General features: G+C 43.9%; 2 protein-coding genes and 1 long non-coding RNA gene across 4 annotated transcripts; 2 read left to right on the top strand and 1 right to left on the bottom strand.

The window, feature by feature from the left end:
- Window positions 1-1,023: 1,023 nt before the first annotated feature.
- Window positions 1,024-4,163, top strand: cebp1 (CCAAT/enhancer binding protein (C/EBP) 1). The gene is made up of 3 exons (XM_084938993.1): window positions 1,024-1,111; window positions 1,845-2,144; window positions 2,248-4,163. Exons 1-3 carry the CDS (start codon window positions 1,109-1,111, stop codon window positions 2,551-2,553), a joined length of 609 nt encoding a protein of 202 aa, XP_084795119.1. The 5' UTR covers window positions 1,024-1,108; the 3' UTR covers window positions 2,554-4,163.
- Window positions 2,343-19,493, bottom strand: LOC146380042 (uncharacterized). The gene is made up of 5 exons (XR_014801271.1): window positions 19,391-19,493; window positions 16,785-16,984; window positions 10,021-10,217; window positions 6,232-6,327; window positions 2,343-2,418 (listed from the first exon to the last, which is right to left on the bottom strand). It is a non-coding gene; the product is annotated as an uncharacterized LOC146380042 (long non-coding RNA).
- On the top strand, window positions 6,631-24,581 carry slc22a17 (solute carrier family 22 member 17). 2 transcript variants are annotated; one of them, XM_084938986.1, is made up of 10 exons: window positions 6,631-6,802; window positions 8,684-9,244; window positions 13,790-13,893; window positions 15,689-15,843; window positions 16,215-16,380; window positions 16,827-16,951; window positions 18,978-19,083; window positions 19,306-19,529; window positions 20,208-20,319; window positions 21,811-24,581. In XM_084938986.1, exons 1-10 carry the CDS (start codon window positions 6,668-6,670, stop codon window positions 22,085-22,087), a joined length of 1,965 nt encoding a protein of 654 aa, XP_084795112.1. In that variant the 5' UTR covers window positions 6,631-6,667; the 3' UTR covers window positions 22,088-24,581. The 2 variants fall into 2 exon arrangements, with proteins under 2 accessions (XP_084795112.1, XP_084795111.1); XM_084938985.1 differs by lacking the exon at window positions 6,631-6,802 and adding an exon at window positions 6,836-7,233.
- The last annotated feature ends 316 nt before the right edge of the window (window positions 24,582-24,897 follow it).

Below are 24,897 nucleotides of genomic sequence, written 5' to 3'. Positions count from 1 at the left end.
TTTAACTGTATGCTAGTGATTTGGGTTTCTCTCCGGCTGTGGAGATAAATATAACTGGGTGTCATCTGTATGCAGTGTTGGAGTGCCTAATGGTTGTATGTATACCATGAAAAGCACCGGGCCCAGCACAGGACCCTGAGAACCACCATGAGTAACTTTAAGGTGTGAAGAAGACTCATCGTCTTTATAAACAATTTAGAATCTATTCAAACAAGTGCCACACATTTTCTTTAATCCCAGTGACGTTCCACTCTCTGTGCTCTCATTGTGTTGTGACCAGTGGTTTGACATTGTGCTGAGGCCCAGTGTGCTGTGTCCGTGTTATGGTGACCTAGAATTCCTGATGGAAACCCATCAGATATGATCTGCAACTGGATCAAGGCTTCATCATCATCATCATCACCTTTATTTATAAAGCACTTTAAAACAAAAACAGGCTTATAAGAAGGAGTTAAACAACACCAGCCTCAAAGCCTTAAATGTTGATGGTTTTGATGAAGTTACTTCAGAGAAGCTTGTCTATTGCTGTAAAGAAGGCTTCAGGAAATTATTCCTGCTGTTCTCCATAAAACTCTGCAATAACTCTTGTTTCTGTGACGGATGAACTCACCTGTCGGGCACAAGAATCCACACACAAACTTCTGCATTACAGCTTCATTCAGCTCTTTCTTAGAGTGTTTACATTATTTCTTAATCCAATTTGCACTACTCTCTTGCACAATCACAGTCATACTACTATGTACTATGTATGTGTATATATGTGTGAAATCTTTGCACTAGTATTTTATTCTTTATCCAGCTGCTGTAACACAATAATTTAACCTTATGGGATCACTTAAGTATCTGTGCAGAGGAGATGGTGTAAATGTAAAAGAAATGGGAACACTTCTTTGTTTCTTTTTGTTAATTTAAGTGTGTGTGTGTGTGTGTGTGTGTGTGTGTGACAGAGGGGGAGAGAGAGAGAGAGGCAGGGAGAGAGAGAGAGAGAGGGGAAGTGATTGTGATAATTGAGGGCCACCTGTCTATCTCCTGTCTTTCAGAGCACTGTCAGCCACACAGCCTGAGGAGGACCTAAAGAGTATCCTGAGAGTTTGTGGAGCAATCGGTCATGGTAAGTGAAACTGTAACTTTGTGAATTTGTGGAGAAATTTGAGCAAATCGGTGAGAAATGCAACCTTACCGAAGCGACAGGGAAGACGAAGCGCACAAGAGATTCGACGTTTCTTTGAAATCATGAGGAAGAAGAGCTCGACAGTGGCATGAAATAATTTACTCTTTCAATATAGTTTGTAGTCTATGATGCAAAGACTGTACGTTTAAAAGAGAAGAGGGGGGTAAAGAGAAGATGGCAATAGCAGCTTACAAACTAAGGCTCACAGCAGTGCTGTCAGAGTGTTTCCACGATTTATTTGTAGTTTAATTTATTATGATGCTGTTTGATTTTGTGTTAGGGTGTATCTGAGTGTAGTAACTTTTAAAATAGAAGAACGTGTGTACTGTGGCAGAAACATCCCCATTTACCATCAGCGGTGGAAGAAACACTGAAATCTTCTTTCTGAAGATGCCACACCTAAATAACTTCTTTATCCGTCTTACATCACTCAAAAAAAAAAAAACAAGCAGGCAGTGTAAGGTTGAACGAACGAGCCTGTTCAACGTGTAGCATCAGGACAGAATGTGTGACCGCGAAATTAAGCAAGTGAGTGTTTTGTGTTGCTGAAAGTTTGTTTTATATATTGCAGTTAATTGACAGCAACATTCAAGCAGTGTATGTATTTTTTAATGCTTAAAGTATTAAATGAGTGTTGGAAGTAAACCGAATCTTCCTCTGTCTTCTTCTACAGATGTCTGATTCCAGGGTGTCCTCCGTCATCCAGGAGTGGGTGAGCTCCTTCCCAGGTCAGGTGCACAGCCAGACCCTGAATTCTGTTGCTTCCAACTCGGCTGCTTCCACCAATCAGATGACACAGATGGACATGATCTCGTACGGCCAGTCTCAGGGGATGATAAGGGGGGGTGGCGATGACAGAGGGGCCGAGCAGATGATGGGACTATCGTACCTGCCGTACCCGCCGTCCTGCCTTGGCAGCGCCGCCAGCCCGGTGAGCACAAACCACCACCAGAGCCACGCCAGTACTCAGCAGGTGAGAGAAGCATTTAACAGCAGGTCACGAAGTGTTTCATACAAACCACACTCACCCACCCCACTCTCCCACGGCTTTAACGCATGTGTGCTGCTCACTCCAGGACTTCTCCCCCTTCCTCCTGCCCACTCTGCGGGCCCCGGTGACCAAGAGGAGCATCAGCAAGGATAGCGCAGAGTACCGCCTGAGGCGTGAGAGAAACAACATCGCGGTGAGGAAGAGCAGGGACAAAGCCCGCAGGAGGATCCTGATGACCCAGCAGAGGGCCGGCCAGCTGCAGGAGGAAAACCAGAAGCTGCAGATGAGGATAGCACAGCTGACACAGGAGCTGGACACTCTGAAACACATCCTGTCACAGCGGCACCTGCAGGCCGCCGAGGAGGGAGCAGCCGGGCATTCCAGCATCTGAGCACAGCCCGAAGCCTCGTTTGTACCTGATGTTAACGCCTGATCACAGGCTTCACAGTGTGCCTCAGTAAGGCCTGCGAGAGTCACAGTGAAGCACCTGTTCGAGCATTTTCACCAACAAACATTTGTGATCATGACAAAGTCACCTAGAGGAGGTAATGCTGGGTATAAAAGTGGTTAACTGTAGTTTTATATTGTAAAGGAAACCATAGCTTACTGGCAGTGTTGTAGCTACTATTTAGTACACTGATGTCCACATTTTTAATTGTTCTCTTACCCCCAAACTTTACATTTCTGCACCTCACATGTTGAGCGTAAAAGATTCAAAATGGCAAAATGAACACTTCCAATCTGCTGAGAGTTTTGATACACTCTGACACATTCAGGGTCACACAAAAGGAGCACTGCACTAAATGTAGCTTCTCATGACAAGCACTCAAGATTATCTGCTGAAGTAGACTAATGCCTTCAGACAACTCGTGTTGTGATATATAAATAAAATGAACTGAAGTGAATTATAATGACCGCTGCAGGAGGTGGGCTTTATGATCTGTATGTAACTAATGCTAACCTGCTAACCTGATGCTACTGTTAAAGTGCATCCTGTCGTACTTTTGGTAGCTAAGCTAAGCGTTAGTTAGCTAAACCTTACCAAACCTTTGCTTTAAAATGAGAGTTTATGGGGTTGTAAAGGCTAATAATAATAATAATAATAATAATAATGATAATAATAACAACAATAATATTATACCATCCTCCATTTTTATTGAATATAGAACATGTAGATACACTGGCTATTGATACACCTCCTGTGATTGGACAATCAAAGTCAGTGAGTGTAGTTTAGTGTAGGAAAACAGCATGTTTTGTTGGAAATTAGATCAGTAGATAAAATGAAATCAATTGGAATAATAAAAGTTTGGCTAATAAATAATCTCAGTAGCTATGATGCTGCACAGCAGCGTTTTTAGGTGCTGTTACTCTTTGGTCTGAAAGTAGAGGCTATTTATTTTCTAATGCAGGAACTTGAGGCACACAGCAAAAAAAGAAAAAAAAGAGACAGAGTCAATAGCGAATTTTAGTCATGTGATGGAGGACTTGAGTTTAAACTAAAATGCAGGCGTAGATATAATAAAAGGTAAAACAGTGCGCTGAAGGACACAACCTGGTCATTCGTTTATCTGCAGATTGGAAATGGTGGTTCCTGTTCACATATGGGTATAACTCGTGGACCCCTTTAAACAACGGGGGGAAAAAAGAGTCCCGCTATGTGCGTTGGACCGGCAGGATATGATTTGATTTAATAAACATTGCCTAATCATCTACCTGACTATTACCGTCTTCGTCAGAGCTGATTGTAAGTGTTGTTGCCCAACGGAGTTGCACAACAACCTGTGGTTTGAAGAGGATTCGATGAAACAGAGAAAAGAGCCTCTCTCTTCTAAAATACAGCATCAATCGCCAGTAAATACATGTGTGACTACTTCAAATGTTTTCAAATGTGTAGCGAGTAATTCACTGTTAAAGTGAAAAGTTGCAGTGCTGCCAAATGCTTTTTTTAAAATAAATAAATGATTGCTTGTGCCTATATGAAGTCATTGTCCTCTATATGTCATGTTATCTGAATACACACACACACACACACACACACACACACACACACGGATTGTAGGTTGAGGGGTTCCTCAGATACTCTGTGCAATAGTTGCAGAGCCACTCCTCACCCTCTTCTGCCTTATCTAACACCGAGTTGTGTAAATGATGCGTCTCATTGGTCCTCCGGGGCATCCTTCACCCGGGGACACAGCGTACGCCTGTCACATTATTTACCATAAGTTGTCTACCCACAGAAACGGACGTCATTGCCATGGACCGTTGTGCACCAGCGGTTTCCCTTTGTGGGATGGGCAAAGATTTCGACACAGCGGAGGACGGAGATGAGGAGCGCAGAGATAGTATCAGTGTTTTGGGCTGCCAGGGCCTTCCTGTGGCTGTGATGGTAGTGAAGGGACACAGAGATAGGAGCCAGAGAGGAGGAGGAGGAGGGGGTGGGGTGACGAGCCAGACCCTTAAAAAAATGTATTAATTTTTTTCATGGTCCTGTATAACATTTCAATAGTAAAAACAAACCATTTGCTTTTTTTCCCCTGAAGAAATTCAGATGTATTTTTATGTTTTACACATATTCAAAACTTGCAAAACACGACTGATAAATGGGACCGAATGAAGTGGTATGGGAAAAGATTTTTACACAATAGGACATGTGTCAATAACCTCCTCGTAGAGGCTGACCTCAGTTCAGCACTTGAAGGCTTTATTAGACACATAAGGGCAGCAGAAAAATTATATCGGCATCATTTTAAGATCGTATCTCGTGGACACAGATTATACAAGTTACCCAACTTTGGTGCCCTGATTTTGCTTGTTTCCCACTAAAAAGATTTCAAAAGAGCAGTTGTGTAAATATATGCCCCCTGGGAGGGGGGGGATGTGTAGAACTATCTTCATGTATTTGGATTTTAATCAGAAAGGACAGTGAAAGTGTGATGGGGGCTTCATGAAGCCTGCTGCGTCCTCAGAGGCATATGAAGATTTCTTGTGTGACCATGTCTGTTGAAATGTCCCACAGCGTTGTGTGGGGCAATCTGTGGTCCCAGGACTGCAACATCTCCACAGAGTGAAGAAAGACCGTATTTCACCTAATCCCTATCGCGTTACTCAACAGCTGCAGACCATACGAACCGCACAGCCCCACTGAAGTAGCTCCAATCTCAAAGCTGCTGCTGATCAAAGGTGTGTGTGTGCTTTCTGGATGGCTTGGCTGGACTTTTGTCTCCAGAGATCATCAACACGCGCGCACACACAAAGCAGTATGATCTGTAGTCCAAATATGGCCAGGATGAATGTTTCACCACTTGTTGCAGTACTTCCGCTCGCTGCGAAGCGCTGCAGTCAGAGATGCTGTTTCTTAGCTTTAGAAAGACTCTAAGGGCTGAGATCTATTTTTTTACTGGTCTCACTAAGACAATAAGAGAAGGTGCTTTTATGACGCAAAGGCTAATTTTTCTACTTTATACCATTTGTTTTTATTTGATATCATTCACAGCTTCCAACAGAGGCCCTCTAACTGTTGAAAAGCTCGCATGTAACACTTCAAGGGAAAGTGGAAGCTGTCGCCATCTTTGGTTAAAACAAACACAACCTAATGAGGACTCGCAGTTCAAATGCATGGCATGAATAAGTGACTTGGAATAAAGCGGAACCCCTGCTGTTTAAAGCATCGCCACAGACTTCTTTACATTTACAGTAGTATCAAGTGACATCTACTGAAGTCAGACTTCTTGCACTAATGGCGGGCTGCTGCTGCTGCATCACCAGAGGAACAAACCGTGATGGTGCCATCATGTGTAGCCTTTCAGTCATTACCGGCTGACACAGCACAAAGTGCTGTTATCTCTGTGTGCCAATGGATATTTTGTCCTCTATTGCAGATTAAAACTATCAGGAGTCATGATGAAACATGTGGATGCACTAATGAAATCTGTTGTGATAAGATAATAGGATAAGATAATATGGTGGATCACTGATTTCTTCTGGACTATCAACCATTAGAGTGAGTGCACATTTAAATTATATCATAAATAAGTTATGATGGACTGTCTCTCGTTTTTTTTTTCACCTGAAAGCAGCTCTGTAGCCGTGCCGCTGTCTCACACCTGCCTCTTCTCTATGATTTATGGCTCCACCATGCGGCAGGCAGCTCCATGCAGGCATTCTGCAGGAGACAGAGAGAGAGCACTCATAAACAGATATCTCACTCCGCTGCTTGTATGCTACTTTTACTGAGCAACAAGTTTCCTCCCGGTAAGACTTTTATCCGAGTGATTCATTAATTAACAATGTAATAAATGAATTCCTAACAGAAGTGTTTAATACAACTACTGATTCTAATAACTTCATGCTTTTGCTTAAAAAAAAAATAAAAAAATCATTTGTTAATAAAACGAATCCTTCTCCAATGTGGCTAAATCTGTTGCTCAGTCATCGCCTCATTCCTTATACACGATCTTTGGTTGAGTGGAGCGGGCGGAGGGAGGGGGGCTGTCGCTCTGGCGATGTTTGCCGATTCTTCTCGAAGTGAGACTCGCTGCTGGCGGAGCTACTGCCCTTTAAACAGACACGGCTCTCCGCAGTTTTCCACCCGGTCTTTGTCCTTCGCTCCACTTCCTGCCGACGCCTGCCCCTTTAAGGTGATGCCGGGCACAGTTGTGCGTTATTGTTGAATTATTCTGTGTCATGTCGGCAGGGATAAACTTGGACTAAACAACACCGTTACACAGCAACCGACGGTGGGAGTGAAGGAGCAAGCGGAGCATCAACCCCTCCTCCGGCGGCATCATCATATGCTCACGCGGCGGAGGGACGTTGGCTGTGTTTAGGGACTAACGGAGAGTCCGGTGTCCTTGCCTGTGTCAAAGGCAAACGATTGTGTTCATCCGAGCCTTGCGGTACTTCTCCGGGACAGACATGTCTGTTTGTGTGGCAGACAGAGCGGAGGAGACGGTGTGAACGCGGTGAAACTCATCCGCTGTCCTCCTCTCTCAAGCCCGCGATGTTTGGGATGTTTCAGAGAGACGACGGGTGGCAGGATTTTGGCTCACAGTTAGCGTCGCTTTAAAGGGTGAGTAACAGTGTGCGCTTTGTTTTGAGGCCGCACAGGGGTGTGTAACACTGGCTGTGTGTGCTGGTCCAGTGTGCCGGGGCAGGTGTCTGCTCAGTCCGCCCGGCCCAGCTGCTTTAACGCCCCTACATCACGCTGCTGTTCTCTCCCTCGTTGCTTCGTTGCTCCTCTTCTGTCCGGCGTACAGCCCAGCCAGCCCCCTCCCTCTTTGTTCACCCCCCCCCCCCCTCCCCTCCCGTGTCCTTTCCCCTCCTCGCGCGAAAGCTCTTATATAACCCTGTGGGATTCCTTTTTTTCTTAGCAACACTTCCTGGCCCTGTGCGAGGAAAACACGATGACGTTGACCCACGGAGGGGCACCATGTGCACCTGCAGAGGAGACTTCTGCTGAGGGGGAGCACTCAGGGCTGCTAGTGGGGTCCCTGAGAACACCCACCGCTTTTCCATTTAGCTCAGGGTAAACAACAACATGTCAGGCTGTGACTGGCATCACAAAGCCTGTGAAATGTGTTATAGCCAGTAGCTGACAGTTTCCACACACTAATTAGAGGCTTATGTTGACATTTCTTGTGCTATGGATTATAATAGTAATGGATATATATATTATACTTCCCTAAAGCTCAATGTTATGCTATTAAAATTGGTGGTTTTGTCTAAAAATCCCACACTGAGACATACTTGGCTTCGTGATAATCAGGCTTTGTTTTGAAAGAATCTCGTTCTTTTTCTGTACAGGTGTTTGCACACACACACACACACACCCACACCCACAGCTCTGATTGTATCAGGTTAAACGGAGCGTTTAGGTTTTGTTTGACGATGTCACATAAATACGAATGCAGTGGCTGGAGTAAATGCACTGCCTCACTGACCTGTCATCGTAAAACTTTGCAAAGCTTATGCAGCGTGCAGTCCACCAGAGCTGCTGTTTCACTCAGACACATTGTGATCACTTCAAAACTAGCATGCAGTGATACCTTCAGGGGTTGTCATGAATTGGGCCTGTGTTCAAAGACAGAAACAGAAAGTTGGAGGTGCGATGAGAGCAGCTACGAGTTGCATCATTAAGAATTCCTGGTAGAGCCTGAGTAGTGCTGGATTTCTTGAGCTGATGCTAATGTTTAGGGCAGGATATTGAAAAATTGGGTGAATATTACATATTAATGATATCAAAGTGGTGGCTACTCTGCTGCGTGATGCAGAGAGCTCTGAGAGGATCTGTAACACAGGAAAGGAAGTCTCTTCCGATATCACAGCAGCACTGGCAGATAACATTATCTCTATCTATTATCTATAAACAGTGGATGCGTTTGTTCTATTAAGATGGGCTTAGCTTTGAAACTGAAGCAGCTAAGTGGACTGTGTCGTTGTTGACATGTCAGAGTGTCATATCTGTGTCCCATATTGATGCTTGATCTGTAATAATGACGAGTAACCTTCTGCTCACACAGTTTTACCGAAGCTCTACTCTTCTGCCCGGGGACCAGCTTGCTCACCGTCCTCCATCCTGGTCCTTTGCCTTCAGTACTCCAGCGGCAATGACATCCCCGGACTCCCCGCCGATAGTTTCCCCATCTCCTTGCCCAGCTCCCCCTCCATCCCTCCCCTCCTCCCCTGTGCCCTCTTCCCCAGCGCCATCCTCCTCCTCGATCCCCGCGCCGCCCTCGCTGCCCCCCACCGGTGAAGTGATGGTGCTGGCTCTGGGCCGGAAGAAGCAGAGAGTGCTGATTGCGCTTTCCATCCTGCCCAACCTCTTCCTGGCCTTCCTGCTCTCTTCGGACCCTCTCATCACCCTCCCCCCTCACCACCACTGCCACCTGCCGGGCCCCTTGCCATCGCCTGAAGTGCTGAACGCCTCAGTACCTTGGGAGAAGGGGCGACGGCCCGGGGACAGCGGGGGCCCGTCCCAGTGTAAGCAGTATACCAATAGCAGCCAGTCTGCTGTGGTGGACTGCGAGAATGGATGGGACTACAACGTCACAGAGGGGCTGAAGAACAACATCGTCACTGAGGTAAAGCTCTACTGTGGGATCCTTTGAAGCTCTCTAATTATGGTCTTGGCCTGGATGATTGTTTTAGCTTGGTGAAGGGAAGATGAACTTCTTTTCAGGTGTAGCTTAAGGGCCTTAAAATCATAAAAAAACTTTTTTATACTATATTTTTTCACCATAGCCTTGCAGATCATGAACGCTCACTGTTTTGCAATGCCCTGCAAAACTATGATACAGCTGCACATATACTAACGACTTGGACAAAAAGTCTCCTGACAGCTGCCGTGCAGCTCCTCTGAAGGATCACATTTTTTTTTAAATGCGTCGTCTTGTTAACTTTAAATGGCACCTCTGTTTTCTTACCTTCACCGTTTTTCAAAGCATGATGTTGACAACATTGCACACTTAAATGGATCGATTATGCTCGGAGGATTTTTTTTACCGGGCCTCCTTAAGTAGCTTTGCATGGTTTATGTTAAAAAAGAATCCTTCCGTATCTTATACTTGGCCTCAGTGCAGTTTATCTTCTATCTAGAACGAACACTTTTAGCACCGCTCCCTTTGAACCAGCTTAGTTCTGAAAAAATGCCAAACAGAAGGTTGTAGAGCCCGGAGCAGAAACTTTGACCCTTCAGAGGTCTGCTTTATTCTCACCGCAGGTTTTCTTCATGCATGTGTGTGAAGAGCTTGTTGATTGGTCATAACTGTAACCATAACCTGTGTACAGCATATCCCAGTCTGCTCTTGCTCCTTATGCAATACTGCTTAACCTATTCTTTCGTGTTCAAGTACAGCACCTTCACTCTCTGGGTCTTCATCCTTCTCTGGTTGAATCACTGGTAAAGCTGAGTAGTTTGGTATCATTTCGAAGCCCTCGCAGCTCTGCTAGGGATGAGTTTTGGCCACTGCTATGATGTCACAGCATCATCAGACTTTCATTCAGCTCTGGCCGTGTGGAGGATTGTTGAGCCAAGATGGGTAATAGACACAGAGTCTTTGACAAATGTGAGAGAGAGAGAGAGAGAGAGAGAGAGAGAGCTTTCAGGGATGCCTTGTCTGAATTGTCAGAGGTCAGACCTCAAAGGTGCTAATTTCACACATCAAAGCCTATTTTGTGGATTTTTAAGCACCCAGTGCTTATTCCTCTTTCATTTGACCAGTTTAGCCATGAGGAAAAGAGCACCTTGATGTTTTTGTTTTTTACAATTTGCTTGACACGATGGTTGCAAAGTGAGTTTCGACAATCCGGTGACTCATTCAGAAATGTGTGTTAACCCACGTCATATTGGCATGTTGTAAGACATGTTTCTTCAGAGAACCATGCCTAGAATGTCAGAGATCAACACCTCGCTAAAGGAGAACAGACCCTGCTTACAATCAGATTAACTCTGCCACAGAAGGAGAAGAAAATGATTGGAAACTAAGGCTATTACAGCGTATTGTATGCTGTAACATTATAATCCAGTGTTAAGTTGACGGAACAAGCCGTGCACAAGCACAGGAGTGCATTTTTAAAGTGTTTATGATGTTAAAACTGAGTAGCCTTGATCATTTGTTTCACTGCTGTGAGAACAACTTCCTGTCTTTACACTGCAGTTTGCGTCTCATGTAATCTGTGTGTACACAGCCAGCAGGCAGGCTGAAAGATTATCTTCAGTGGAATATGATAATATTTGTCCTTTAAAAAGAACTGTGGCTCATTATGCTAGTGAAGGTTTGTTTCTCACTGATGTCGCTCGTTTTGTTCACAAAAATGAAGCCAGTCATCGGCACCACTACTGTTATCTACCTGTCTCGGTTGTTTTTGTTGATATCAGGCACTCTGTGTGTGATGTTCTGACATACGCTGATGTGCGTTTTCACCCAGACCTCTGTTTCAAAGACTGTCAGCCCAGTCTTTTTAATGTCTTTAGCAGCCTTGATGGCAGCTAACCTTTCTCACCAGGCTGATCACTATTTGGCCTGTTTCTTTTTTTGTGCCCACATGTGGGGAACCACACCCAGCTCTAATTTATGGTGTAAGGGCAGCTTGCTTGTAACCCACCCCATACCACTGCAGCAAGCTGAAGACACTGGAAGACTTTAGCAGAAGTGTTTGCCTGTAGTCTTCTCTGTCCCTGAGCTTTTAGAGTCAGGCTAACATATTTCATCAGGCTAGCTGGCAGGGTGATTGAGCGTTCCTCCAGAGCTGCTTTGCTTTGCTGGCAGTCTGGCAAGCAGGAAGCAGGACCGCCTCTGATCAGCCTCATCGCTGCCACGGGTCAATAAAGACCATCACTTTAATACAGGCAAACTTTACTTACCACTTCTATGCTGTGGATCTATAAACTAATGCACACAAACTGCCATGCCTGTTGAAATATAAAACAGTGATATTTAACATCCTTTGTCTTTGGTTTAATGTAAAACTATGAATTTGTGACGTGTGAGCTGCGAGTTTGTTAGAGCGGTTGTTCATGTTGATGGTTATGAGGACATGCTTGCAGGTTTTGTTCATTACTGGAGGCACAAACCTGCTGCTTTCTGGTCCTCTCTCTCTCTCTCTCTAAACCAGCCTGGTAGCTTTCAGGACTTGTTTGTGCGCATTTTCGCCTCATCCTCTTCTTCCACAGCATTCCACGCGTACGAGCGCTCCGGGTTGCATGGTGTTCACTGTTGTGACTGCGTGTCTCAGCAACGGGACAGCTGATGTTATGTGACGGGCTTTAATGTTTCTGTGCACGGGTTCCAATTATGTAAGGCCGCTTAATTAACAAAAAGAAATCACGGCCCTCTGCTCAGTCTCCCTCTAGATCATTAAAACCATTTTGCTTTCAGCAGCCAACAGGAAGCGACGTTAGCAGGACTCAGCTGTAAATGCAAATCAGTGGGTCGGCTTAATGTGATTAAACTCGGATCTGAGTGCAGAGATCTTTATTTTTTTTTCCTTTTTAACAGATGTGCTGACTTTCTGTGTGGCTGAACTGCTTCATGCAGTCACACAGGCATTTGTTTTCTAATCCACTCAGTGAACCTCGTACCGTTTTATTGTTGCGGTGCTAACGAGTGATTATAGCAATACACCCACTATGCTTTATGTATCGTGACCACACACATGCATGTGTGTAATGTCGTTACATCTTCCTGTGTTTCTAGTATTTGTCTAATGGGCTTTTCTTCCCTATTGTAAGACAGCTGTGTTTACACCAGGGAGTGTATATATCCTTTTTGCATAAATGCATAAATGGACCAGAACTAATGTCAGAAAAAACTTTGTTTTTTTTGTAAACTAAAATCTCTGACTTTGTTAATTTAATTAGTCAAATAACACATTTATTAATTAGTAAGTCAAGCGTACTGGCTCCCTTTATACATTTATTAGACTGTGCTACTGAGCTGTCTTTTGAGGGTGGTGTATCCACTTTTAACTCCACTGTTGTGTGGTGGTTATTACCGAGGGATGTGAACAATTTAGATTTAATTACTTTGGCTGATGTTCTTTATTTTTATATTTACACTGCAGTAGATGGCAGACACTATGCAACCTCTAAATGAACAAATGTGGGGATAACATGCTGTTAAATGATCAGGGAGTTAAAGAAAAACACAGATCACAAACAAGATGGAGGCAGTCACCTCGATGTCATCCATTGGTTAGTGAGGTTAATTATTAATCCCTGAGCTGAGTATTTTTCCCTCTAATGACCTAAAACTAGTGAGTGAGCCCATAAAATAATTACGAAAGTGTTTAGTGATGTTTGAGTTGAAGGAGCCAAAGGCTGATTTCTCTAAACTACACTGAAACAGACTTTTATACAAGCAAAAATCTTTTTTGCTTTTCAGCTTATAAATTTGTCCGACACAGGAATGGACATGGCACACTGGTGCCATGTTGTACAGTACTAACCATTAATCAAACCTAATTCATCTTTAGCTCAACTGGACAGGAGGAAAAAAAGGAGGTACTGTCTTGTGCTGCCATTCAGCAGTTTTGCTGAATACGCCAATTATTTACCAAATGAAACTGTAAAAGCGACAAAGCACTAAGTGGGCAAAGTATAATTAACAAGGTGTCTTGTTGCTAAATGCCCCCAAAATATTAGCAGTGAAGCAATCTTTGACAACTGATGCATTCAACCAGTCCCCTGAACCTGTGAGGTGTATAAATATATTGCTTGGGAGTTGGGTTCAAAATGGACAATAATGGGATCATTGTTTCTAACAGTTCATTTCAGTAATTTTACATGAAGACACGCACGATTCTGCACCACTGTCCAGGCTGACCAGATGTCACCATTTTTATTTCTTGTCTCCCTGTCCCACATTTTGAGTAGTTCTGCAGGATGTTTTTTAAAATCATCCTTTTACCCAATGCATGTGAAGAAAGCAGAGAAGGCTTATTGCAGTTCTGTGAAGGCTAGGCTGTCTACTGTCACGCCCATTAGGAAATGTTACAAGTTACTAAACAGTCACAAGCTTTGCAGATTTTGTTGGAAATGATGGAAGACCAACCATCTACAAAGAAAATGAAACTGCTTGTTGCTAACTTGATTGGATATTAACTGACAGACCTCTCTCCCTCCACAGTGGGATCTGGTGTGTGGTCAGTACTGGCTGGTCCCAGTGGAGGAGGTGTGTTTCATCCTGGGCGTCCTTACTGGCTGTCTCTGCTTGGGCTACGCCGCTGATAGGTAATGTATGCTCACACACACCCCCATCAGGGTTTCCTGCAGGTCTGTTTTTCATGGCAAGCAAACATCAGGAATGAACACTCAGCAGCCGGAAGGACAAAACTTACAGCCAAAAAGTGAGTTAATAAGTTACTGAGGCAGTTTGGAGAGATTGTTTGTGCCTTTCTTGTTTGGTCACTGTGGACAGACCCACACGGCACACAATGGCAGCCCATTGTGGGCTGAGTACTGGGGTGATTAGTAGGGCACATCTGGACACCGTGAAGCAGCCCATAGTGCGGGCTGACTGTGGGCTGCCCACATTTAGCAGAGAGGAGCATCCAATGGGGCCCATTGTAGGCCCACTATGGGTTTCCCACAGAAAACCCTTTACAGGGACCCCAAACTGCTATGGGCTAACCTACAAGGGGCCCATTTCTGTGGGGTGTCCATAGTGGGGACCCAAAAGGACAAAACTGAACCGTGACCTCCATGAACTAGCCTGTATATGCGCCCCAAAAGGACAACACCGCTGTGGCATCTGTGCACAATAAATGTGAGCGTGCCCTGTGCACAGCCCCACAGTTCACCCACAGTTACCCTCCGTGGGCCCACATGGGCATGCTTCCTGGGAACATGTTCCAATAAAAGCCAGCCCGTCTGTGTGCAGACATCTGTGCTGTCAGATCATTTTGTTCCTCATTATTCTCTGTCCTCTTCTTACTTTGCACTTTCATTACCTCACAGTCGTCATGTAGCACACAGAGACACACTCAGAAAAAGTAGCACGGTTTGCAGAATGAAATGGGCTATAGATTTACTGTGGCCTGCCAGTGCTTCCTCTATCCAACAGCAAGTTGTGGCCTCAGGCCAAAAGAGAAATTTATTATCAAACAGCCCAAATGCCATTTCATAAACTCTTTTTATTTATCACAGTAACATAATTTGTGATGGAGGAAAAATACTGCTGTTTACTCAAGAAAATCTCATGGCTGTATTACAAACAATTTACCTCCCACAAGCAATTAATGGCAAATACATTTATGCTAAATTTGCATGCTTTATTTTGCTCAGTGGCCTCGGATGAGTCACACAAGTGAACCAGTGTGTGTCGTTTGAAGGGGAAGCTCTAGTTTTTGGGGGCAACTGCGAGGGAGATGATGCCACTTTAATCAGCTAACAGCTCTCATTAATTTGCTGACCAATTGAGTATAGCATTTGTTTGTTTAGACCGGTGAATTAATGGTGCCTCCTTGGGGGCACATGAAGAAGAAAAGGGAGCATTGCTAAGCTGCATGTTAGAAACTAAACAAGCAAACAAAAACTGGCTAATCGTTCATTAGTGAACAGTCGTGCTTTCCACTTGAGCTGTTTTTGGAAACGCAGCTTCCCTAAGCCTCTGTGATTGCAGCATTTCTTAGACTCTTTCTTTTATTTATTTTTTTATTCTAAACTCTTCGCGAGCTCTAAATTGTTCTGATTAATTTGTTTGTCTGGTAAACTACATGAAACTGGAAGTATAATGGCAGCATTAATGCTTAATGATGCTGTAAAAGTGTAAACTTCAAAGGGTGGCTCCCTGTTGTGTCTAAACTCTGTCAGTAGACTCCTGTCCTATTTTCTGTTCTATTCCCTCTCCGTGTTAATATTTAAGCACACGAGCAGCTGCTGCATTATCAGCATGTACAGTGTGATTTATGTTGTTGTGCATCTGCTCCTGTACATGTGTTTTCATTTATCCCTGTTAATTTGAATCTGTGTTTGCTTACTTTGCTGAGTTTTAATCGTGTGTCTGTATCTCTGTGCTTCCCTGCAGGCTGGGCAGGTCCAAGACCCTCCTGACCTCTCTGACCCTCTCGGTGGTGTTCGGGGTGCTCGTGTGCGTCTCCCCGTACCCTTCTGTCTTCATCGTCATGCGTTTCTGTCTGGCGGCGGCCAGCGCGGGAGTCTATCTTACTCTGTATATCACCCGTGAGTGTTTCAGCCTTGAAGAATGGGCGTCATTTGTTTCATCAGAACCCACGGATCATCACACAGGAACAAACACTGTAATATGCAAACAGTCATGCACAGATGGTTTCCTCCACAGTACAGTCACCTACCTGAACTTCACCTCAAATCTCAGAGAGTCTCAATTCAGTAATTCCTCTCTCCTTTTCCTTGTGCCACTAATGAGGCCCAGTGATCAAATCTACTTCTTCTAGCTTGCATTATATTTCAATGGAACCAAGTTTTGAGGCACATGATATTTATATTCTCTTTTTTTTAAATGTTTAACCTTTCAGAATCTGAAAAGTGTAAATAAAAGATTAGTTAGCTTTGACATTGTGTTGTTTGTTCAGGTCTGGAGCTGTGTGAGCCGTCTCTCAGGCTGATGGCCACCACGCTGGCTGGCCTGATGACTGTAGCTGGGGAGCTGCTGCTGCTGGCCGTGGCCCTCGGGTGCCAATCTTGGAGGGGCCTGCTGGGAGCTGGGTCCGCCCCACTAACACTCTTTCTCAGCTACGGGTAGGAATGTGTCTCTTGTTATTTTTACTCAGGCTTTTACTTTCTGAATCATGAAGGAACCTGGGAGTGGTTTCGCGTAGTGCCTTGATGCCAGCTGACTTGCTAAAAGCTTTGTTAGATGGTATTGATTCCAATCCCCTTTTCACACTGAACTGGTGTCAGAACATATTAGAGCTCCTTTGTTTAAGGTCCGCAGTCCCTCTCAGATCTGGGTAACATACCGCATTATCAGAGATTATAAAAAGATTACTGGCAGCGAATTGCAGGTTTTAATAAGAGAGGATTATAGAACTTTGCTTCTTTGTGATCCGCGCTGGTTAGTTTTTATACCGAAGCAGCAAATTCAGGTGAAAGCAACAAAACCTTAAAGCTTCTAATTAGTTTTAGTGCTGAGTAAAGGTCACCTGAGATCAAAGAGTTAAAGTATATTCCTCCTCCTCCTGCAGAGTTCCTGGGGTGTTTCCAGAATCTCCTCGCTGGCTCCTTCTGTCGGAGCGATCTTCAGACATGAACGCATTCAGCGAGAGAAGAAACTCCAACAGAGACGTGAGGGACGATGAGAGCTTCACAGGTGTGTTTGCAGCACTGACGTTAGATCCTCGTTCTGTAAACGAAGAACAAATTCCCACTTTACCTCACTGCAGGGTTCAGCGCCAGGCGCTCGGCTTACGAAGCCTGCATTATTTATGGAATAACTGTGGCCGTGTGTTTCAATGTATATGACCCTCTCACGCACCACTTCCAAGAGCGGTAATGATGCTCAATTACTATTCATGATATATTAAGAGCGGATGGTTCCTGCATTAAAATGGAAACATAATGGGACGTAATGACTCGCTGTTAAAAGATGGCCTAAGGCCAGGCGATCACTGAGCTCTGCCACTGTTTACATATCAAATATGTTTCCAGCTACATAGTGTCAACTTTGCACTGTTCAGTAACCTCTGTGTTCTGCTAGCATTAGCTGTACTGAGGTTGATAGTTGTTAATAGTTGCAAAATCTACATTTTATGTTTCCATTCTGAGTGTATTAAAACCCCCCACAAAGCTTTTAACCTAAATTTGTTCATATTCTTTTATGTCGAGCTCTCATTCACAGATAAAGTGATCAAAGAACATCCCCTTTTGTTGTGATTACAGTTCAGATCAAATTAAAATGGGGATTTATTTGGGTGGTTACTGTAATGCTGTCACGCTAGCAGGAAGGACACTCAGGAATACTGATGACGTGCGGAAATGTTTCATGTAGCAACAAGTCTTAAAGAGAAATGGTGTGAATGTATTTGCTGGCCGTGTTTCTCTCCTGGAGAAGTATCTCAGCACCTGAGGCTAGATGAGGCTTACATAACTCTGACCTATATTTATCACAACAAGATGATAAAGATGTGCTGTAAGGACATGCTATAAAATAATCCTTCACGGCACCACCTACACATAATTGGCATATCAAAGTTAACAATAAGACTGAACTATGTTTTTATAGCTGACGTCTGTGAGCGGCAGACACAGATGAAGGACACAGTTCTGTAGTGAGGTCTCGCTGCAGTCGGAAAAAGTGTAGCAGCATGAGGTGATGAAGAACATCATGTTTCATTTGTTTCATATGATCCATTAAAGGCCTTGAATTTCTCTCTCCACTTAGTCCTATGCTTTTACACACTCAGTGTTTCTGATTGGCTGATAACTGCATATTTGTTGGCTGCACAACCATGATGCGAATTTCCAGTTCTACCACAAGCCAAACGCGCATGTTTGTCTGTTAGACTGCAGTGACTGTGCAGGCCATTTAACGACAGTGAACTCATGTTTCATGTTCAGGAAGCCAGTCTGAGACGTTCTCAGATGTTCTCAGCTTTGTGACGTGGTCCTGCGATAAGCAGCCATCAGTAGCCGTCAGACACTCTGGAATAGACGGGGTCAGCAGCAATACTCAGGCATGCTCACTTGCTACTAAGGGGTCCAAAGTGTGCCAAGAAAATATCCTTTACACCATTACATCATCACCACAAGGCAGGACGGATCGATGTGTATATGTTTACATCAAATTCGGACACGTCCCTCTGTATGTGACGGCAGAAATCCCGTCCCATGAGAGCAGGCAGTTTTGCTGAGCTTTGTCAATCGTAATCTCAGTTTGCTGCTCTTAGCTGTGGTCATTCAGATGCTCTCCTGCATACCTTGGTTGTAATGAGCGGTTATTTGAGCTTCAGTTTCCTTCATATCAACTCAGAGCAGTCTGGCTGAGCTCCTCTGATCTCTGACATCAACGAGACTTTTTCTCTTAGACTTTTCTCTTAAACCTCACAGCTGGCTGTTGACTTACAGTTAAATTGTCTCATGTTCTGGATCCTTTATTAAACATTTCTGCACAGCTTACAAATGCTAATGTAATGAACACATCACTGTGGTTCCTACTGTAATTGTACAGTTTATTAAATGACCTCCTTATGGCCAGATTGAGACTCCACACGTGTCCTCCTGCACGTCTCTTTTCCCTCTAGTAATAAGCTGACAGCGAGCGATTGATCAGCGAGGAACCAGGTCAGGCCGTCCCCGTCTGTGTTACCCGACTGTCATTTTTCTTTTCTCCTCTGCAGAGCTGGATTCAGAGCCAGCCCCCTCCTCAAAGCCCCACCTGTCCTTCCCTGAGCTCTTCCACAGCAGGAACATCTGGAAGAACATGTGCGTGCTCGGCTTCACCTCGTAAGTCATCTCACACTCTTGACATTATTTCAGCAACGCAGCAGTTTGGAGTCACTCCTTTGTGTTTGCGCAGTGTCTCATTTACAGCTCTGGCTGCCGCTGCCTCATATTTCATGCTTAAAGTGCTGCGAGACTCACCTTTGCTCGCTCATCTTTTCTATTTAAAACCTGTTTGGAAACACGAGTGCTTACTCTTTTGTTTCTCTGCCCTTCCTCCCTCAGATTCATCTCTCACGGCATTAGTCACTGTTACAGCTCTTTCCGAGGTGACGTCAGGGGCACCGCCCCCAGCTTCTATTGGACGTACCTGCTCTCTGTGTGTGCAGGCGGTGGGGCCTGGCTGTTGCTTTGGACGACCGTAGACAGGTGCGGTCGCCGCGGCATCCTGCTTCTCTCCATGACGATGACGGGGCTGGCCTCTTTGATCCTCCTGGGACTCATGGAGTGTAAGCCGGCTTTAGTTGGTAGCAGAATAGTTTTCTCCAAGTAAATCTAGAGTCAAGTAAGGAAGGCTATTAATAAAAGTCAAGGTGGGCACAGTTTCACTTCAGTACCCTGTTGTTAGAGAGCCATTATGTTCGGATTAAAATCTTTGTTTGTTTAAATCCTGACTGGAATTTAATTTGATGCTGATTCTGGGGCCATGTTGGATCCATCCCTCTCACACATCCTACTGCTCTCACTTCAGGCATTATGAAGTGTATTAGGAGCAAACCACTCAGCCCTGTTAATGGAAAAACCCGACCTGTGTTTTTTTAATTTTTGCTCCCCCTCCACAACATTGTCTGTGGAAAATCTGCTGTTGCCCAAATCTTGGTCTCCCCCTTGTGGCTGAAACCGAGTATGGCTTTCAGTTTATGTAGGACACTGCAGTGACAGCAAAGTCAAAGCTGTGTCCGGCCCTGAGCTTTAATCATGCATCAAAGCCTGAGAGGACAGTGGTGAGTGTTCGAGTGGATCCTCTCAGTGGATGTTTATTGGTCCCTATGAGTCTGCAAAGGCTCATGGAAGCAAGATGTTGCAGTTTGATTCATAAATTAGAAAAACTAATGTCATGATAGATTATCTGCATGGTAGAAATGCTACACCTCAAAGGTTATCCCTGCTCTCCTCCTCCCTGTTAGATCTCAGTGAGACGGCCATCACGATTTTCTCAGTGCTGGGTCTCTTCTCTTCCCAAGCCACCGCCTCCCTCTGCATCCTCTTCACTGCAGAGGTCATGCCTACCATCATCAGGTAACACAGCAGCACTCTACAGTCACTCTGCAGCTCTTTTACTACGATGTTGTCCTTCTTGTAGTGTAGGTGAAAAAGAAATGCCAGCGTAGAAGGCGTTGATGTTTTTCTGTCAGTAAGAGCGTGCGCGGGCTGCCAGAATGAATCACAACATGTGAAATGCAGCAAATGTTAAAGAGAGGAAATTAAACAATTTGATACCACAACAACAGCTGTCTTTCTAAGTACGAGGAGTTTCAAAAACAATGGAAGTATTTTTCCAGATTTAGTATAAAAAATCGATCTGTTATCTAAGAAAATAATAGACTTTGTGGAGAAGAGAGATGAGAATACTTAGAAACTATGCTTGTTTGTAGAGCTCACTGTATTTCAAACTCTGTGTGAGGGCAAAACAATCAGCGCCCACCAGACGACGGGAAGGACGACCTGCTCCGAAAACCTCCCCGAGGCCTGAAAAGGAGGCATCGGTTCCCCCTTAAAAAAATCATTATTTGTAACAGATGTAATAAGCTGAGACTTTTAATGAGTTTGGGTTCATCAAATCTTTATAGTTATTATAGCTGTGCAATTCATTTGGTTTCCAGAGCAGCTTTAGTCATTTCAGTTTAGCCTTTAGTTTTATTTATTTTTTGCTTATTTATTTGTTTATTTATTTATCAAGTATTAATGTATTCAGGGATCATACCAGAGGCAAGATTTAGGAACATCAGTACAGGCACTACAAAAAAACCACTGTTTGAAAATCTCAATAATCGTGAGCGTGGCAGCCTCATGAGGCAAGGTGGGATAATAAATTTGGCCAAACTAACAGATACTAAAACTAAGAAGTTTTTAAGTTCACAAAATTTTAATTTTAGATTCTTTTTCAAATTTTTTTATTTTATTTTTGACTTAAAATGTTTTTTTCACATTTAGTTTAGTTGTAATTAACTACAATAAGCTTGGGCTAACACAACAGCTTTGTTAGCTGAACCTAGTTATAGAGTCATCAACAAAAGGCTTAACTGAGTCACCATGTTTACCATTAAAGAAACTACCATTAAAGAAAACTAGAAAAATGGGGCGACTGTGGTTCAGGGGTTTTGGGAAGCTCAACTGTAACCGGAAGGTTGCTGGTTTGATCCCCCAGCTCTCTCTGTCCTGGTCGTTGTGTCCTTGGGCAAGACACTTCACCTACCGCCTACTGGTGTTCGTCAGAGGGGCCGATAGCGCGATATGGCAGCCTCGCTTCTGTCAGTCTGCTCCAGGGCAGTTGTGGCTACAACTGTGGTTTGCCTGCACCAGTGTGTGAATGAATAGTGGAATTGTAAAGCGCCTTGGTTTGCCTAGAAAAGCGCTATATAAATGCAATCCATTATTATTATTATTATTATTATTATTATTAAAAATGATAATTGATGAAAAGATAAGCAAAAATTGTATTAAGTGTAAGTAAATCTTGTCAGTTAACTGTGTGTGTGTGTGTGTGTGTGTGTGTGTGTGTGTGTGCAGAGGGAGCGGTGTAGGAGCCGTGCTCGCTCTGGGCTGCGTGGGCCGTCTCAGCTCCCCTCTCATGGACCTGCGAAACCACTACGGCTACTTCCTGCATCACGTCGTCTACTCCTCTCTGGCTCTGCTGGCCGTGCTGTCCATCCTGCTGCTGCCCGAGAGCAAGAGGAAGCCGCTACCCCAGACGCTGGCCGACGGTGAGCAGTACAGACGCCCCCCGCTGGGCAGGAGGAGACGGGACAATGTGCCGCTGCTGGCGACCCCCAACCCAGAGACCTAAAATACACAGAGGGACGGACTCTGTTAACACCACTCACTTTTACAGCCAGGACATTTTTCATCAATCATGTTCATGTAGAGGACAGACAAAGCAATATAAAAACCTAATAGGTAACCCAGAGCGACGGAGAGAAAAGGGCTGCAACAGATCATCACCGATCAGCATCCACGACACTGATGACAGCGATCAGACTTTCATCTTTTTAACATATCATCGCTACAGATGTTAGCGATTGGGTGGAGCTGCCGTCATCTTCGTGTTTCTCTTTTTCCCGCCGTTCAGATGTGCGTTAATGTCCTTGTGAAGACACACAATCTTCACACGCATCTCCATCTCTTTCTAGCCAGACGGCGGCTCCCGCCCCCGCCGCGTGAAACACACCAGCACCCACTGCTGCACGCCATCCTCCATCCTGAGTGTGTCCATCACAGAGATGCTAGCTGCTTAGCATATTTGACTTGAAGAGTAGTCGTCGGTTATTCCTAGCATTTGTTTTAACCTGGAATCATGTGTTTGTTTTCTTTTTTTTGCGTGTGTTTGCTGCGTATGACGACACAACATGTCCTCAGAGCTGTACAAAAGTCAGTTTTGTACCATTTTCTGTGACCTTTGTCGTAAAACCGTCTAGCTCTCCGAGCGGAGGAGGAACCACAGTTCTCAGACATGTGATGTAACACTTGACAGGATTGTTGGGGTTAAACGCCTTGTAAATACTCTAGAGTTAGTTTCTTTAACTTCCTGGGGCATCTGAGTTTTGTTAAAGCAGACCCTGTGGGTGGATCCTTACAGTACAGTATGCTATGCAGTGAGGAAAAGCACTTTGAATCTTTTTTCTTTCTTCCTTTTTTTTTTTTTTAAATAATGTTGAATCATTTGATTGAAGTCTTCAAAATCAAGGGAAGAACAAGTCAGCCATTATAAATATTTGGAACAAAGGCTAAAACTTCTCTGAGCAGAGAACGAATGGTGGAAATCCACTCACTGACTCTGGCCTGGAGCCAGCGGTATTTATATGTCTGTTTATATTTATGTTGTTCTTAAGCTTAATTAGTAAATTATCCAGAAGCATTAAGCTAAATTGGGTTGACATGGAATGAACCTTCCATTCTCTGGTGTCATTATTCAATAACAGTGAAGCTGTTGACCGTCACAACATTCCTATCTGCATGTCTGAAATCACTGAAGGGCTTTTTTTTGTATGTCCTCAGAAGCTAATAGTTAGTCAATACCTCTCTAGATGACCAGTCTCAGCTGTAAGAGAACAGACGGGTACCACAAACTCTAGTAGAAGTTTTTAAATGTGCTTTAAACGGCACACTTACTTTATTTTTTCTGAAGCTGAACGTGGAGTTATGATGGAGGTCGTCTGTTATTTTTAAATGAATGTTTATTCATGCTGGAGAAAGGACCTGATGATTACACTCCATGGGATTTGAATGGGAGTTGCAGAGGGCCCCGGAGCTCCAAATTAACCCCTGACTCCTCCTCCTCAAGCACGTTCCTGCGAGGTTTTCCGTCTGTATGCTGGCTGAAGCCGTATCACGTATGGCACAAATTCAACCGTGTGCGTATGAGTGTATTTTTTCCCCCTCAAGTTCACACCTGTGTGTATCTGTGTGTGTGTGATTTTAAACAGGACGGAGGTTTTGGTTAATTTGGACTCTGAGCACTGAGCACTAATTATGAAGGACGCACACCTCAGCTGATGGTCTCTTTCCCCGTCAGCCTTTGGTACATCTTTTTTCTTTTCCTGTGTACGTTGCACTCAAATCCTAACACTTATACACTGATAATTATTATCACTATGATTAACTTGGCTCGAATAATGTTATATCTGACAACATTGATGATGTGTTCAATGATGAGTGTGATGCAATTAACTATAGCCTGATTTCATGTCAAATAAAACTGATTAAAAAACGTATTATGTGAGCAGTTTTGACTCGGGCAACCTTGATGTATACACTTCAATTGAAGAATCACTTTGGAAGTTTCTTCCTGTCCGTTCTTCTTTGTCTGTTTGTTCTGCAGGAATTTCAGCATCTCTTTTTTCATGCATGTTGTCCTCGTTGTCCTGTGCTCCATGATGTTTTAGAGGTCATGTAACTCTGGGTTTAGTTGGCCTAGAAGTTTCTTGGTGATTTTAAAGTCATATTATTCACATATTCCCCCTCACAGTTGCTAACAAGGCTTTTTGGGTTTATCTATATCCAAATCAATACCCTAATGATCCACGTTTCCTATTCCGTACACATATAGGCATATTTGTAAAATGGATGTGTGGAAAACTGATTTTCTTGAAATGCAGATAGAAAGCATTATCAGCTAACCTAAGCAAACAAAGTTTGATTAAAATATGAATGAATTGTTGTAATCCCCATTATGCGCAGGGTTGTATAACAGATGTTGTCTCTTTGTGCTGCTTGACTAAGCAAATTAAATAAGTGGCTGAGTAATCAAGTCGTGAAAATAAAGCGATGGTCTTTAGTGAAAACTGAGTGATTATTTCAGCCTTACTGTTCTGACATTTGGTGCAATTTTCATTCTCGGTACATAGAAAAACAATGAAATACACACACAGTCTTAAATTTGATGTTTAATTGAATGATGTGATTATAGGTATAAAACATTTTTCCATTAATGTAAGCTCATCAGTCTACATGACTATTTCTGCTGGGTCTATATTTTGCGAAGGGTGACGGCACATAAAGCTGTGGCCTGATCATATCTCAGTGTGAATTGCTGTTTAATCTCTCTGATCTGTTTTGGAAAGACCTCTCGCTGTCTCTGAAAATCTGATCTGCCAGCTG

This window comes from Perissodus microlepis, chromosome 9, assembly GCF_051167445.1.
Source record: "Perissodus microlepis isolate ML-2025 ecotype Zambia chromosome 9, ASM5116744v1, whole genome shotgun sequence".
NCBI lineage: Eukaryota > Metazoa > Chordata > Actinopteri > Cichliformes > Cichlidae > Perissodus > Perissodus microlepis.
This window is presented reverse-complemented; position numbering and strand designations above follow the sequence as displayed.

Coding starts and splice junctions, on each gene's coding strand:
- cebp1 (XM_084938993.1), top strand. Junction 2,145..2,247: donor GCCACGCCAGTACTCAGCAG/GTGAGAGAAGCA, acceptor TGCTCACTCCAG/GACTTCTCCCCCTTCCTCCT.
- slc22a17 (XM_084938986.1), top strand. CDS start 6,668: ATGTTTGCCGATTCTTCTCGAAGTGAGACTCGCTGCTGGCGGAGCTAC. Junction 16,381..16,826: donor ACACTCTTTCTCAGCTACGG/GTAGGAATGTGT, acceptor CTCCTCCTGCAG/AGTTCCTGGGGTGTTTCCAG. Junction 16,952..18,977: donor GGACGATGAGAGCTTCACAG/GTGTGTTTGCAG, acceptor TCTCCTCTGCAG/AGCTGGATTCAGAGCCAGCC.